This window comes from Oxyura jamaicensis, chromosome 7, assembly GCF_011077185.1.
Source record: "Oxyura jamaicensis isolate SHBP4307 breed ruddy duck chromosome 7, BPBGC_Ojam_1.0, whole genome shotgun sequence".
Taxonomy (NCBI): domain Eukaryota; kingdom Metazoa; phylum Chordata; class Aves; order Anseriformes; family Anatidae; genus Oxyura; species Oxyura jamaicensis.
In genome coordinates, this window is record NC_048899.1 from 1,288,040 (window position 1) to 1,302,838 (window position 14,799).

At 35.0% G+C, this 14,799-nt stretch overlaps 1 protein-coding gene across 2 annotated transcripts in view; it reads left to right on the top strand.

Annotated features, from left to right (window-relative positions):
• BOLL (boule homolog, RNA binding protein) overlaps positions 1 to 10,360 on the top strand; it is a 39,414-nt gene extending 29,054 nt beyond the window's left edge. For both annotated transcript variants that reach the window (XM_035331598.1, XM_035331599.1), the window contains 4 exons: positions 268 to 315; positions 967 to 1,095; positions 2,265 to 2,363; positions 8,846 to 10,360. In XM_035331598.1, coding sequence (XP_035187489.1) covers positions 268 to 315; positions 967 to 1,095; positions 2,265 to 2,363; positions 8,846 to 8,920 — 351 coding nt within the window. In that variant the 3' untranslated portion in view covers positions 8,921 to 10,360. The remainder of the gene's footprint in view (positions 1 to 267; positions 316 to 966; positions 1,096 to 2,264; positions 2,364 to 8,845) is intronic.
• Positions 10,361 to 14,799: the final 4,439 nt, after the last annotated feature.

The following is a 14,799-nucleotide window of genomic DNA, read 5'->3' on the forward strand; positions in this document are numbered from 1 at the left end:
AACTGCATTTTGTACATTTTCTTACTTAGCCACATTTTAATGATGCTTCGTTATTTTAGAAGCGATGAAATGCCCAGCTCAGAGACTGAGTGGAAATAAGACAATTATGTTCTTTGAATTATTTGGGGGTTTATGAAAATCATTAGTTCTTAATTAAGATTTGAATGAGGATTTGGGATGATTCTGAATCTAGTATGTTGGGAAGGTGTTTCTCTGTGCATATGTTCTTGATTATATAAGTAATATCTTCTGTCTCGTTGAGTTTAGGCACCAACACAGTGTCTTCCAGGTCAGTGGCAGTGGTCTGTTCCACAGGTAAATACAGTTCATAGTTGCAGCATTTTACTAGTAGTTTGCATCTAGTTTAAAGATAGGATGCGGTCATCCATTTTTTCAGTATTTTTTTCTTAAAATCAAATGCTAAAATGAAATTTCCCACTACTTACAGTGCTGGTGAAATACATAGTTATATTTTATTAATGCATCTGCAATGTTTCTGGTACAATAGAAGGCATAAAATAGCATTTACTGAAATATGAAGCAAAAACTTCTTGTAAAGAAATCATCTTCTGCTTCCCCTCTTCTTCCAAATAAGTTTGTGTTAAATTAGCAAAAAGTTTTTTTTGTATAACAATTTTGTAAGCAATATGTGATTTTGAGTGTCAGTTTTATAAAGCTTTGGAATTCTCTAACAATGCTCTCTAAAATGTCAACGAAATTTGAAAAATCTTTTAAAGGGATTTAAGGACATCTTTGTTTTATCCTGCTATCTGACTTGCCTAACTACTTCCCCCATCAGATTGTTTCTTTAGGTTTCTTAGGTTCTTCCTTAGTGAAGATGAATTTGGCACTTTGATTTAAAGCTTTAACTTTGTTTATATGTAGCAAAGATGACTGTAAAATAAGCTTCGCTACTTATAGCGTATAAATCATGTTAATTTATGGAAGAAATGTGATTTATTTCAGTCTCCTGCTTCTTCACCTTCGTTCTTTTATGTGCACCCTTCCGAAGTCATTTATCAGCCATCAGGGATTGCCCAGGAAGGTGGTTGTGTACCTCCTCCTTTCCTTCTAGTGGAAGCTGCAGTTCCAGAGGTATTTTCATGATCATTTTTATTCTCAATCAAAGCATTTATCTGCAATTGAAAAACACATTTAGTTTAAGCACAGGTAGTTCAGAGCATTTACGTCAACAGTTCCATGTACTTTCCTCCAAATCCATACTGTTGCAGTGTTAATTCATCTTTAGTTGTCTTCAGATTAGAGTAACTCTTGCAATTTTCTAGGAGGATGCTTAGATTCAGAACTATTTTAGAGGGTCACAGGTGTCTGACAGCAGTATAAAGGCTCATCAAATTGTTTTATTTGAAGATAATATTTAGTTCTTAATAAGTAGTTCTTTTTCTGTGTAAGTAGAAGCTAGTTTCTGAATATTCAGAAGAGCAGAGTAAATTGTGAGTAGTTTCTGCTATGCTTTGCTTACGATTTTTTTTTGCTTCTGTATCAGTAGCAATTCTAATTTGTGAGAGATTTTTAATGTACAATAATGCTATTTTTAATGTACAGTAATGCTAGGTATGAAAAATGACAGTAATAGGCTAAAAAAAATTATTAAAATTTGAAAATGTGTTATGATTAATTGGTACTCTTCTACTTTGTTAATTCATCATCCGTAACAGAGATGTCAGAATAAATGGTAAATTAGCTCAGTAATAAAGTATTTTACCAAAAGTTGGAGATAACTGTAATGCTACAAGAGAGGAGTACCAAAACTGATACTGCAGACATCTTTGGTGAGAAATCCTGACACACGTAAATAATACCACTACAGCCTTCTTCTTGAATAATACAAAACTTGTGTTGCTGTTTTTTTCTCCTTTTATAAAACATATGATTCTCAGTATTTATTGTATAATATTTAAACACCATTCTAGTTAGAGCTGAGTGAAATAGCTTTGTACTACAAAAGCATGCTACTTCAGTAAAAGAGAATGCTTTCTGTCACTAATATAAATAAGATAAAGATATGATAGTGATCTAAACAAATTAAATTAGCCCAACCTCGATACAGTAGGAACAACATGTTTAAATAGTGATATTTCTGTTTCTAAAAAGTTTAGTAGCTGTTTATATATGTGTGTATATATACATATATAAATAGTATATATTACTCGACAATTTGAAGTTACAAGGAATTTAAAATCACATGATGAAATAAGCTTTTCTGCTCACTTTTTTATCATTATTTTTATTTTTTATATTAGCCATATTCTGATCATGGAGTTCAAGCGCCCCATCACCAGCCTTACGCCCAGAGTGCCATAGCCATGCCTGCACCTGTGAGTCAAACTAAGCCAGTTAAAGTAAGCACAGTAGTCTTACTGTCCCCTCTTCTGAAGGGGGACAGGAAGATAAGAGGGGCAAAGGTGACGGTCTTTTAATAATGAATTAATAAATAAAGAAAACAGATGTTGCAGACAAACTGAGGTTTTTCTTCACTTGAGGCTTGGTTACAGAGAGAGCATAGAGATGACTGATTTTAGAACTATTTTTGGAAATAAAAAATGCATAACTCATTACTATGAAATTGAGAATCAGAGAAGTGCAAAATCTCAATATGTTTTGAGAGAAAATGATGGTACAAATCCTTGTCTTTGTCTCTGGATCTTGAGAAGTTGAATTCATTGCTTGCAGCCTCAAATAAGCACCTCAAGTTGTGTCAAGGTGGAGTTCTGGAATGCTGTGTGTGAAAAATCGTCTGGGTTGGTTGCCTGCAGGTGTTTTTCTGCACAGTTTTGGTATTGAGTGGCCATTCTAAAAAGTGTGGTTCTTCCATATCACCTGATGTAAGGTTTTTCTTGAGTCTCAGTGTAAGAGCCCTTTGCCTAAATTTCTAAGGATGTTAACACAACTTTTGAAATTAGGTTTTGCCTAGACTTTGCCTGATAACAAAAGACTGAAGGTGTCAGTAGGTTTACTTAATACTACAGCACTTCTTCTGTAAAGATGATTAGTAAATTACGAATGACAGTGAGTAAGAATGACTCAAAGACCTGTTACAGGCTCTCATATATTTCCTTAATTTATTTTAGATTTATTTTGAGAAGCATCTTTTCCAGAGTATTGTGTAACAGTATGTCCTAAACTATCCAGCAGAGGGGGCTGTAACACTAAGTGTTGTCTGGAAATAAAATGCAATTACTCCAATAAAAAAAAAAAAGACAATAGAAACTGAATATGAATTTTAGAATAGTCCTGGGTGATTCATTTGTTCAAGTAATACTTAAAAAGGAGCTGGTATGACAGAGTGATCATATTATCCAGTTCACATTCCATTTTCTCTCACACACACACAAGCAAAAAAAATACACAATAGTCTCGGAATCAAAAACAAATGCATATTTTCTGTATCAAATACAGAAGCAAACTTTTTACTTTGAAACTTGACTTTTATTATCTATCGTAGGACCAAGAAGAGCAAGATAGTGTACAGTAAGTTACAAGGTAGATCTAAAGCATGTTAGCTTTTCCTCTTCCATATTAATGACCACAGTATCATGCTTTTCCGTAGAGCAAAGTGGTTTACTCTGTGGTAAGTGATAATATATTAATTTGGGGTAGAATGTGTATGCATGGTAAAGCCATGTTTGAAAAGTTATTGTGGCATAGGAAATGAGCTGCACATTCATACTCATTTATCTCATGATACAGCTATGAAAAAACATACAAAACATTGTAGCAGTAATTTCACATGCAGCTTAATCTGGTATAACCCAGGAGCTCATTCCTTTTCCATGCCACCCATTTCCTGTGCTCATACAGGTTTTTGTGTGGCAATATGGTAAAACAGGTCAGGGGACTGATGCAGGTAAAGATGAATCCCCGCTCCCAGTACACATAAAGCACTAAAATTTGCATCAGTTCCTCAAACCAGTTTGTCAAGCAATAGCTCAAACTCTTGTACTTACACTAGAAGTTTGGGATATGTTGGAGGAGCTAAGTCTTGTGTTAGCAGTGCTCACTTAAGCATAGAACTGCTAATCCTATGTATTCCTTTATTTGTATTTTTTTTTTTTTCTAACTCAGCTATTTTCTCAGAAGTCTTGTTTGAGTCTATAACTAAAACTAAGTTCTATTCAGGTCTCAAATAGATTACCAAATACATTTAGACCCTTACAAAGACTAGAAGAGTTCTTATAATTTTATTCATTATAAATTAATATCAAATAATTTCTGACAGTTAATTTTATTTATTTATAGTTTTGTTTAGTATTTAATAGTTCTGTAACATAATCCTCCATTCGTCTTACCTTTTTACATACCCTCTTACAGTTTTGAGTATGTTTCATGCAAAATGCCTTTGATCAGCATGTATTGTCTGTCACTATGGTTGGGCACTCGAGAGTGATTGGAAATAAAAGAGCAAATGTTGAGAGCAGGCTGGTATGTATTAAGCAAGTGTTTGTCTCATTACCACCTGCTCCCCAGCTGCAGGAAAATATTGCCTGCTGGCTGCTTTCTTGTTAAAATATGCCAACAAACATGTATCTGCTGCTTGAAAATTACGAGTAACGGCCATGTAAGAGGGAACAGATTTTAAAATGAAGGCATTGTATGGATAGTTATTTGTTGTCCCCAGTGCACTAGGAGTTGCAACATCTGCTTTAATATTACTACTACTAGGAGCTGTAAGTCATGTGGTGAGAGCAGGATGGGTGACAGCCAGTATCCACATATAATACAGATACGCACAAATATAGTAGGAAGTTACAGGCTATAGTGTATAGTCCATGGTAATAGCAGCAACATAAGTTAAGATTGGAATTCATTTTGTCTTCCAGGTTTCAGACCTGGAAGTATTACTTCAGAGTTAAATTTTTGTTTTGGTAGATGGCTGTCTTGAATTAGGAAGTACTGGCATGGTCACTGTTTCCTGGATATTGTCTGGGAGGCCTGGGGAGCTGTGCATTACAGTTACAGTCTAAAAAACTGAGCAAAGGTATAAAAGGTTGTGGCAAGTGGAGGTGGGTAGGTGAGGGTGGTTTGTTGCTTTGTTTTATGCTTTTTGTTTTTTTTTCTCGGTCATCTTTTCCAACTAGGGTGTACCCATGGGGGGTAACTTTGCTGTTCCCGTGATCTGAATCCAATGGAATGGTTTGGCCGGTGTGAGAACTCTGAGATAATACACTGTCTTTTCCTGCACAAGACTTCTTAGGAGGCATTCTTTTTTATTTGTTCTTGGACATACAGTCTAAGGGGAAGGAAATCAATCTACCTATATCCTTTATGCCTGTCCTCACAGTAGACTAGTTTTAGCTGAGAGTCTGATAATCTTTCATAATCCAGTTCTTGAAAACTAAAAGTGCCATATACCAGGTTGGACTTAAGCGTAACCTGTAGAAAATCTTCTAGAAAGTCACAGAAGAGTACAAAGGTAGTAAGGTTGTGGGTTTTTTTGGTTTTGTGTGTGTGTCTTGGTTTTTGTGTTTTTGTTTTGTTTTCCTGAAAACCCCACTGGCTGGGCTCTGAAGCAAGAACCAATCGATGATAGAAATATAACTTGGCTTTCAGATTTGTTTGCTTGTTTTTTTGCCACCACTTTGTTCTCTGTTCTCCACAATCTTTTCAATAGCTTTAAAATGGAATTTTTTACTTGCCATAAGAAAAGGCTTCCAGAAAGGTCAAAGATCCTTAACTTAGATACTTCCAGTCTACAGTCCATTGGCAGTAATTGCATTGCCTCTAACTCAAAAGGCACAGGAGAATCTGCCCATGTCAAAAGAGAATTTAGAGTATTAATTTGAAATGTAGTATTACGAGTACTCATATATTTACATTCTGGTTATAATGGCATGTGGTGATAACACCTTGGTCTTTTTGTAGTGGCCATTCTGTAAATTTAACTGAACTTAGAGTGCTCCATTTTTCTCTGCAATTAGGAGCAATAAGGTAAAATTTGTGGTTTATGTGCATTTATAATACGCATAAGTACACCTATGTTTATGTCTGTAGATACGCATATACATACAAATGTATGTATACCTAAATTGTGTTTTTGAAGGAAAGTCTTGGTGTAAGCATTTTTGGAAAACATAGTAATTTTATTCTAGAACTATGTACTTAACAGCATGGAATGTGGAACAACAAAAAAACAAGTTTAATTTTCAGTATAGGTAAGTATTTTTTTCTTCATTTATACATGTAATGAACTAAGGAAGAATAAAACTTTTGTTTTAAATTACCTAAATTTTAAAAACATGCATACAAAACTTGTCCTCATATATGATTAACAGGAGGCTTGTCACGAGCTGTGGCATGGTTTATTGCTCTTTAAAGGGTATTTTAAACTCCACCAAAAACATATTCATTAATTGTATGTTAACATAGAGCAGAATGGCATGCTTTGTCTTGCGTTGTTTCCTTCTGCGTTCTCTTTACAGGCTCCTCTTTTTCTGTTCTGATAGTTTGTTCTCATTCTAGTTTAGTGGTTTCTTTTGCTTTTTCTGATCTGTATGTTCTCTCTGTCTCTTTACTTGACAGACGCTATGGAGCATTCACTATTAAGCCATTTGGGCAGCTTTAGTCTACCTGTTCTGATTTTCTTGTCCAGTCGTTCCCATGTGGCTGAGATCCATCATCAACATACCAGCTAGCAGCTGCCTGTTGTGGAACTTAGGGTCAGTTGTTTCATTGCAATGCTTGATATTTACGAATTGGTAAATAATAAAACATGCTAAGATAGAATTTAGTATGATCTGCAAAATGACTTAGTTGCTTCATGCATGTTGGTAAATTTCCTGTTATTTATAGACAACAAAGTTTAGTAGCTCCTGTAATTCATTCCCAAGACAGTTTTGTATATATTCATTCCATCATTATTTCCTCTCATATTCAAGTTTCCAAATTCTGTGCATGTTGGGATTATTTTTCCTTTAACAACAAGGGAAAATTTTAGCTTTTCAATGTATGATTTTTGTTTCTGTTATTAGCAACTAGCTTCTTCCCCTCTTCTCCTGATTTTTTTGGTGATTTACAGTGATTTGTGTTTATGGAGTTATACGAGTTATATTTGTGTTATGGAGTTATATATGGCAAGTGCTTAACCATGCTTTTTGTTGTGAAAAAGGTGCTGCTTTTAGTTGCTTACTTTTCTTTTAAAATTTAATATTTTAGTGAGATGAAGTTAGGGAAGAATATCCTTTGCACATGTTGTTATTTGTGTCCATTTATTATTTGTTAGCCTTTTAACAGCCCAGCAATGTGTAGCAGGGGCTTGCTGTTTGGTTAGGGTGTGACTTCTTATCTGTGTTGGCATCTGTACAATAAATCCCTGGAGGTGGCTTTTAAAAAAAAATACAGTGGGGTTAAGCATTAGTTCTTCACTGTCCTGCTGGGACCAGGCATTACAGAGGAGGAAACGTGTTGTCCTCTATATCCTCATGCAAGTCAAAACTAAAGGAGTTAGAGAAAGATTGGAACTCGAAGGCTGATGTAACAGTGGCTAAAGTGGGTACTGGATGAAGGCTGATACTAGAGATGGCCCACGAGCCTAGAAGTTTGGGAAGGAAATGTACAAGATTTGGAGCAAGTAGATGATGAAAAGAAACTGAAATCTTCATAAAGATTTCATTAAGTTGAGTTGAATATTCTGATAGGAATGCAAGAACTACAGCTAGTAGTACTACAAAACTGGCAGCGCTAGAAGGGAGGGGAAAAGACAAGTAAGTTTAATAACAGAAGAGAGAGGAGTAGCAGAGAGCTAAGGTTAGAAAACAAATATCGTTTTGAGTCTATCCTGTGGCATAGTAGGAAAGGGGTAAAAAGACTCAGAATGGTTAAATAAATAAAATATCTGGGAGTTTCACAAGTGGAATACAGACCAGCTGAGATGCAAAGGGAGATTGTAGGAGAAGAACCTGATCTCAGGAAGGCAAAACAGAATAATACAAGCATTCTAGAAACAGTTCTTGCTAGCACCTAAAACATTAGCCCTATTTTCTGGATCCTGTCATCCCTTTGTCAGCAGCAAGTGTCATCCGCTGACAAGTTAATCTGTCAGTTGTGTATTGGTTAGTTTACAAACAGGACAGCTATCAGTTGTTCAACTCATTTTATCAATCTGTGAGCTTTGGCTACTGAAAATAATATAAGCATGATTACAATTTCAAATAGTAATTTCAGAATTGTATGTTATTAAAGATACTGGAAACTACATACAAATCAAAAGAACTTTAAGGCTGACCCATCAGTTTGAGTCAGAATTAAGGCTGTTTATATAGTATGAAGATACATAAGGTTTTAAAGCTATCTAGAATATTTTCCCAGCTAAGTTGAAATGCTCAGGTATCAGGTTATATACTTAGGAAACCTGTGAAATAAACTAAAACAGTTACTAGGAAGGTCTAGTGCTAAGATGAGTTTGTGGTTTTTTGATCTATTCTAATCTGTTAGAATGCAAAAGTTTAATATATATATACATTGGTTAAATAGTTTTGCACAGTATATTATAAGAATGAATGTTCTCTCCTCATTTTGAAAGAGGATAGCTATTGCTTTGCTGACTTGATACGCTTCTGTAAAGCTATATGATGAGTGAACAAGACTTGTTTTTGCTAAAATAAACTTGAACTAATTTGAAGGCTCCATTCTTATGGAGTTATTTCTTGGCCACTGTCAACTTCACCTATAGTATGTAATGGATATCTGACTTTCTTTTTAAATCAAGTCTGTTGAGCAGATGCCATAGCAAAATAGACTCTTTTTTTCATTGAAGCATAATTAATGTAATAAATCAGATACACTTGGAATTGGAGGAAACAACATAGCATTTTTCCCCTCTCTTTAGGAATCAAGATTGCATTCTGTGAGAAGACATTTTTTACATCATCCGTCTGTGAGTCTCAAACCTCAACATACATGAAGTCCCCATTTTCACCCTGGAAAACATGACAGAATGGAAGATGAATATACCATCTTCTTCTACAGATTCTCCAAAATGTCTTTTTAGGTATTCAGTTTGCTAACGCACCTCTGACGTGGAGGATATGTAGTTCCTATCTTCTACCATTTGCCTGAGTGTGCCTAAATTTAAATGCCATAGTGTTTCGTAAAGAAATAAAATCAAATTTTGTAGTTAGGACAGGTAAACAGGTGAAACTATGATTTTTATCCTGCATTTCCTTTTCTTAATAAAAACACTTCCACAGGACAAAACTGTAACTTCTGGTATACAGCCTAATGTATAAACATTGGTTACTAACATACACTTGAAAAATGGCATACAAGTTATTAAACAGAAAATTTCACATTTAGTTTCTGTACTACATAAATTTAAAAGGTCCTTTAATTACAGTGAAAAAGCCATTTTCCCACATATACACTAGCAGCATCTGTGTGTTACAGATTTTTTTTAAATCTATGTGCATTTTGTTTCAATTCCAATAGCTTTTGTGTATTTGTTTTTTTCAATCGGAATTCTCTGTTCTTATAAGTTGTCTTCGCTTGCGTGTTGTTTCAGTGCTTGGGTATAGTAACTTTTCAAAATTTGGACCACTAGTTGAATAATTGCTTGTCTTCATATGATGGTGACATGTTTCTTATATGGTAAGCAATGTATTTGGCTTTATGAAAACTTGAAAACATTTGAAAATTTCACCTCTCTGCTTTGAATTTTTTTGTTGTCTGAGCAAGACTTAGGAACTCCTCGACAATGTAATGAGGTGGGATACTTCTTCCTCCTCAATTGCAGGAAAATATTTTTCTTCTTTTTATCCTTGCTTCTCCTTTCATCCCGCTAGGATACCTTATGTATTTTGTAAAACTTGGGTTCCTCAAAGGTTAAAATATAACCTTTGTATTTAATAGGAAAACAAGCTTATAGTAGCATTGGCATCTTTATATATGTAAAATACCCTGGTTTATTTTTGATTGTATTTTTGTTTTGTTTCTTAATCACTTAGGAATCTTACAGAGTGTGACTGACATTATTGTCAGTCAATGTAACTAATATGTAAATATCTTAAAAGATTATTCTAGCAGTCAATAGTATTACTAGTGTGCAGGAAAAGAGATGGAAACTGGTGCTGTTCTTACAGTTGTTTGAAAATGTTCTGAAAGGAGATGCCATGTACTTAGTTGCATGTTTACTCAAGTTACTTCATACCTTTTGCTAGGTAGAAAAAAAAATCCTACATGATTTAAGCATGATTTGTTTTTTAAAAAATGTGTTACTGTGGAAGCTGTGGAGATTGTTTTGCCCAACAAGTATCAGATATTTGCAAGTTACTGGGTCCACAGGGATATCAGCATATTTCTGAGGGGGTAAATAGCTGCTGCTCTAGTTTGTCGTGTCTTTGAGCCAGTCTGTACCGCCAAAAATATCTGTCCAGTTATTCTTCTGTTTTATTTGGATTTTAGAATTCATGGTTTTAAATATTACAGGAATGTTGGTACATACTAACAATAACTCATTTCCATGAGAGAATTTTTATGTAGTGAATCTTTCTGTAAATGCTGTGCTGTCTCTGAAGCTGCCAAAAGAAAGTTGTGTGTTCTGTTAGAGGCTTTTCTTGGATCATGAAGCAAATGCACATTTGACCCACAATTTGGAAGATTTAGTCCTAAATCCTTATTTTGGGGATTAGCAGTTTCAGTTTACTAAACGTGACTTCCTTGTTTCTAAAGTGGTTTAGAGATAGAAGAGGTAAATTTCCTAACAAGTACTATATTGAACATGTGCTCATGGGGAAGTCTTTTGAACTAATAGCTTCAAAATGTGTAAATATTGTGCAGTCATTTACACATCTATCAGTTTAAGTTGCATCTAATGCAAATACAGAATGTCATTTATTTCTGTTTATTGAACAGATGTTAGATTGTTGATAATGAGTTGATCCCGTGGCCTTTGCTTCAAAGAACATTTACTTCATTTTTGCTTCCATATGAACTTGATCATTTGGAAGGATATTCAGCATTAAGCACAGAAGTCTACCCACAGTGTTCTACTGCAAGGTCTATAACTTCAGTCTGGAGGTAGCAGTTGTTAGGATTATATCACCAGGTCTTAACAATGCTTCATTTTGTTCTGACACCTGGAAAAGACCAAAATGAACCAAGGTGATAGGTGTTTTTTCTTGAGGAGCCACAGATTGCTGTTGAAACATTGATGGTTCTCCGTTCATATTGTAGTTTATCTTTTAAGATGTCTGCCAACAATGAAGGCATAACATGAATTACTAGTAGCTGAACCTTTAAGCTCTCAGTAGTTGAACCCTATCTTAGTAATTCAGGGACCTCAATTGTGTCTGACTTCTGTAATTTATTACAGGAATACACTAATTTACACTAAGAAAGGACTACACAATTTTCTCACAGGTGGTGCCTAAAATTGCATTATTTTAACACTAGCTTTCACGATATTTAAAAAATCTCGTAGGCTACACAGTATCACCTTCCTACCACTTAAAATTTTCATAATGGGGAGATTCGTATACTTCTATACAGAATTCATCTAGTTAAGTGCAGGTATTGAGATTCCTCCCAGTGATTTTGGGTTTGGAGAAGGGTTAACGTCTCCTTTGAACCTCTGTAGTTTCCCTTTGGTAGCTGTAGGAGGGTTCAGATTAGGAATAGGGTCCCTGGACACTGCGTAGCTAATGGCAAATAATCATCTTTGTCTTTGTGCACTGCTTGTCACGTAATAGGAAACCAAATTAATTTTCTCATTTCCACTCCCTGAGCATTTAGCGACCCTTGCTAGTATTGTTTATTTTCTACAGAGCTAGCTGTTACAGTATTTCTAGCAACCATTGGTTAGTGTTATATTTACATGGTCAAGTGCTAGTTCTAACATTTTGTCAGTAACGCTTGCTAACAACCTGTAGATATACAAAATTTCTCTCTCCCTTTTTTTTATGTATTTGATCAAGGATTGTTTCTTGCATTAAGTAGAATTTTCTGGTTCCCTAATGTTTTGAGTTCTTGCTACTTCTAATCTTGAGCACCAGAAGTCCATTTGTCATCCCTGTAAAACTGCTTATATATTTCATATTAAAGTGATTATTTGTATTCTGAAATGCATTTTTCAAATAGTTCAGTTAATGAGTAAACTGCATTCCAATATTAACTGAGCAAAACCTCACAGAATACATGGCTATTGTGAAACATTTTTAAGTTTTTAACAGTCTTAAAATGTCAGAAGCTGTAAGGGTGTGAAATAGTGGGTGTTTGGTTGTTGTTTTTTACTGTAGAAATGACAGTAAAATAGATTTCTAGCTTTGTAATATTGAACTGCTAGAGTAGTTTAAAATTTCCTTTGGTTCTGTTTCCTATTTAAAAGATACACATAGTAAATCATTACATTAAAGAGCTAAAATATAATGCTAGTGTCTTGATACGCATGTACAATTTTGGACATGGTAGGCTAATCTTTAAAGCTTTTATTCAGAAAATCCCACTAGAAATACAGAAAGCAAAACACTAATATGTGGCTCTAACTTTAACAATGTTGAGTAATTAAGCTAAGATGTAATGGAGAAGTATGTGTTTCGTTGGATACATACTTGGCACTGTAGACTTCTTGAGCCACAAATAATTAGAAAATATTGAAATTAGGGTTGAGGGCTTCCTATGGTTATTTTACTTCTCTGTCCATCGGTGGAGCTCTAGTCTACTTAAGTGTGTATATTAAATGTAAGCAAAATGCTGTTCATAAAATTTCAAATAGTTTTTTAATCAGATTATTAAACGAGGACATCCAGTTTGATTTGAAAATGCATGATTTTATTTAACTACATAGTTGTTTCATTCGATACTGTATTGCAGGTTCAGAGGATCTAGTTAATGCAGCCTTGTTAAATGAGATACTGTGGATGTACATAGATAAATGTGTGATAAATTTGTAGGTCTCATGTTAGAGAACTGTTCATGGCTTTATAAATCCAAAGCTCCTTCTGTTGAAGCTGCTTGTGATGCAGCAGTAAGCAAAAACAAAAGTTCTGTGGCTTGTAACTTCTAGTAAAGTTCTGGTTTGGTAGCTGAAAGTTTAATGCAAATACATTGGTCCCTATATACGGTTTGAATTGTAACTTGTTTATTTAATTGTAGCATAAATTAATAGTTGAAACAGTTCTAGAAAAATGTGAAAAAAGAATTGATATCATTAAACTAAGCTTCTGCAGTCATCAAAACAACCTATTGTCATCTGATTGTACTTTTTAGAATATTTAAGATAAATATTAAAAGAGGAAATCTGGCATTTCTGCTCAAAGCTAACATGTTTAACAAGACTGTTGTTCCTGTTGCGTTCACAAAATTGTTCCTTTTAGGGAAAAAAAACCTGTGTGAAATTTAAAAAGATAAAAGGGGCGGGTCAAAGTGGTTATATTGAAATGATTCTACAGAGAATAAAGTAAATGGCAGTGCTTTGTTTTAGTTTCTCTTAAAAATAATAGTTCTACTAGTTCTTGAAGATAGAGATGTGAAAATTATTTGGCTATCAAATTGCAGTATTTTTCTAATGGATTTTTTTCTCTTTTTTTTACTGTTTTTTTTTGTCCTTTCCCAAGCAAAACCTTTACTTTTTCCTGGTGTCACTTAAAAAAAAAAAAAAAAAAAAAAAAAGGCAACCCAAGAAAGAAATACAGAGAAGTGCAAAATTGTTGCAATTTGTGAATAATATTATTTAGTTACTGCATTGTCTTGGATTCCTGTAATTGCTCAGTTAGCCTCAGGTTCTGGAGCTATTTCACTGATTCAGCTCTAATTTGTAATTCATCCTCTTGAGTCTTGGCATTTCTGTCCTCTGCTAAAAACATTGGGTCAGGGATGACTACACTGTACCAAATGATCATGCTTATTTTTCTCAGTATTGCTCAAATACACTTTTGTAAGCTGCAGTCACAGCTGCTAGGATCACAACTGGGAAATTCGCTTGGTCCAAATGTTGTTTTACGTTTTGGCTTTGGCAGGGGAACTAAGAATAAACTGTTTTGTTTCTTGCTAGTTGAGTCACTTTGGGGCCTAGTGAAATCTTTATAAACAGCGGTGATTTATTCTGTAGGTAATTAGTACAGTTTTAAGGTATTTCTGATGATCGCAACCCTTTACCCTACACAATAGAAATGGTTCTGTTTTTCTATAGAAAAGGCTGTGCAGCTTGTAATACCTGAATTTATTCCAGGTAAGCTCATCAGCTCAAGTGTTAGTGAATAATCCTCTCACAGAAGTGCTCTTGGTGATGGAAGCTCCAGCCGGTTCTAAATCACTTGGCTGAGGAGGAGTTATTTCCCATGACTGTGATAGCGCTTACAGATTTAATAGGCCTTCTTAAGAGTCCACCTTTGTATCAGTTTCCCATTTCATCAGAATGAAAACTGAAGCTTTCCACAGAGGCAGAGTCACTTTGGATTAATTGACACGTGGTTTGGTGAGGCCGTGGCCTATCTCTGTTTGCCTTTTCAGAAGTCTAAAACTGATGCCGAGCTTGGATGAGTGAGTCTCATGTGCTTTCCGTGGGAGCTGCTGTGAGTGGCACACCCCAGTGAATCCCAGCATAGCATGGGGATCTCTTCCTTCTCTGGTACCACTTCCCAGAACCTTTGCTTTTTGAGTCACCGAAGCAGGCAGTGTTGCAGAACCTTGTTGCAAAATGGATCTATAAACAAAACCCTTCTTGAAGCCAGGAATGTTATGAAGTTGTCTCTCTCCAAACAGGTCCAGGTATCTTGGTGCAGTTTTGAACTTCTGTGAGGAATGCTGCTCATTTTGGTTTGGTTTTGTTTCCTTTGTTCTGCTGTGTGC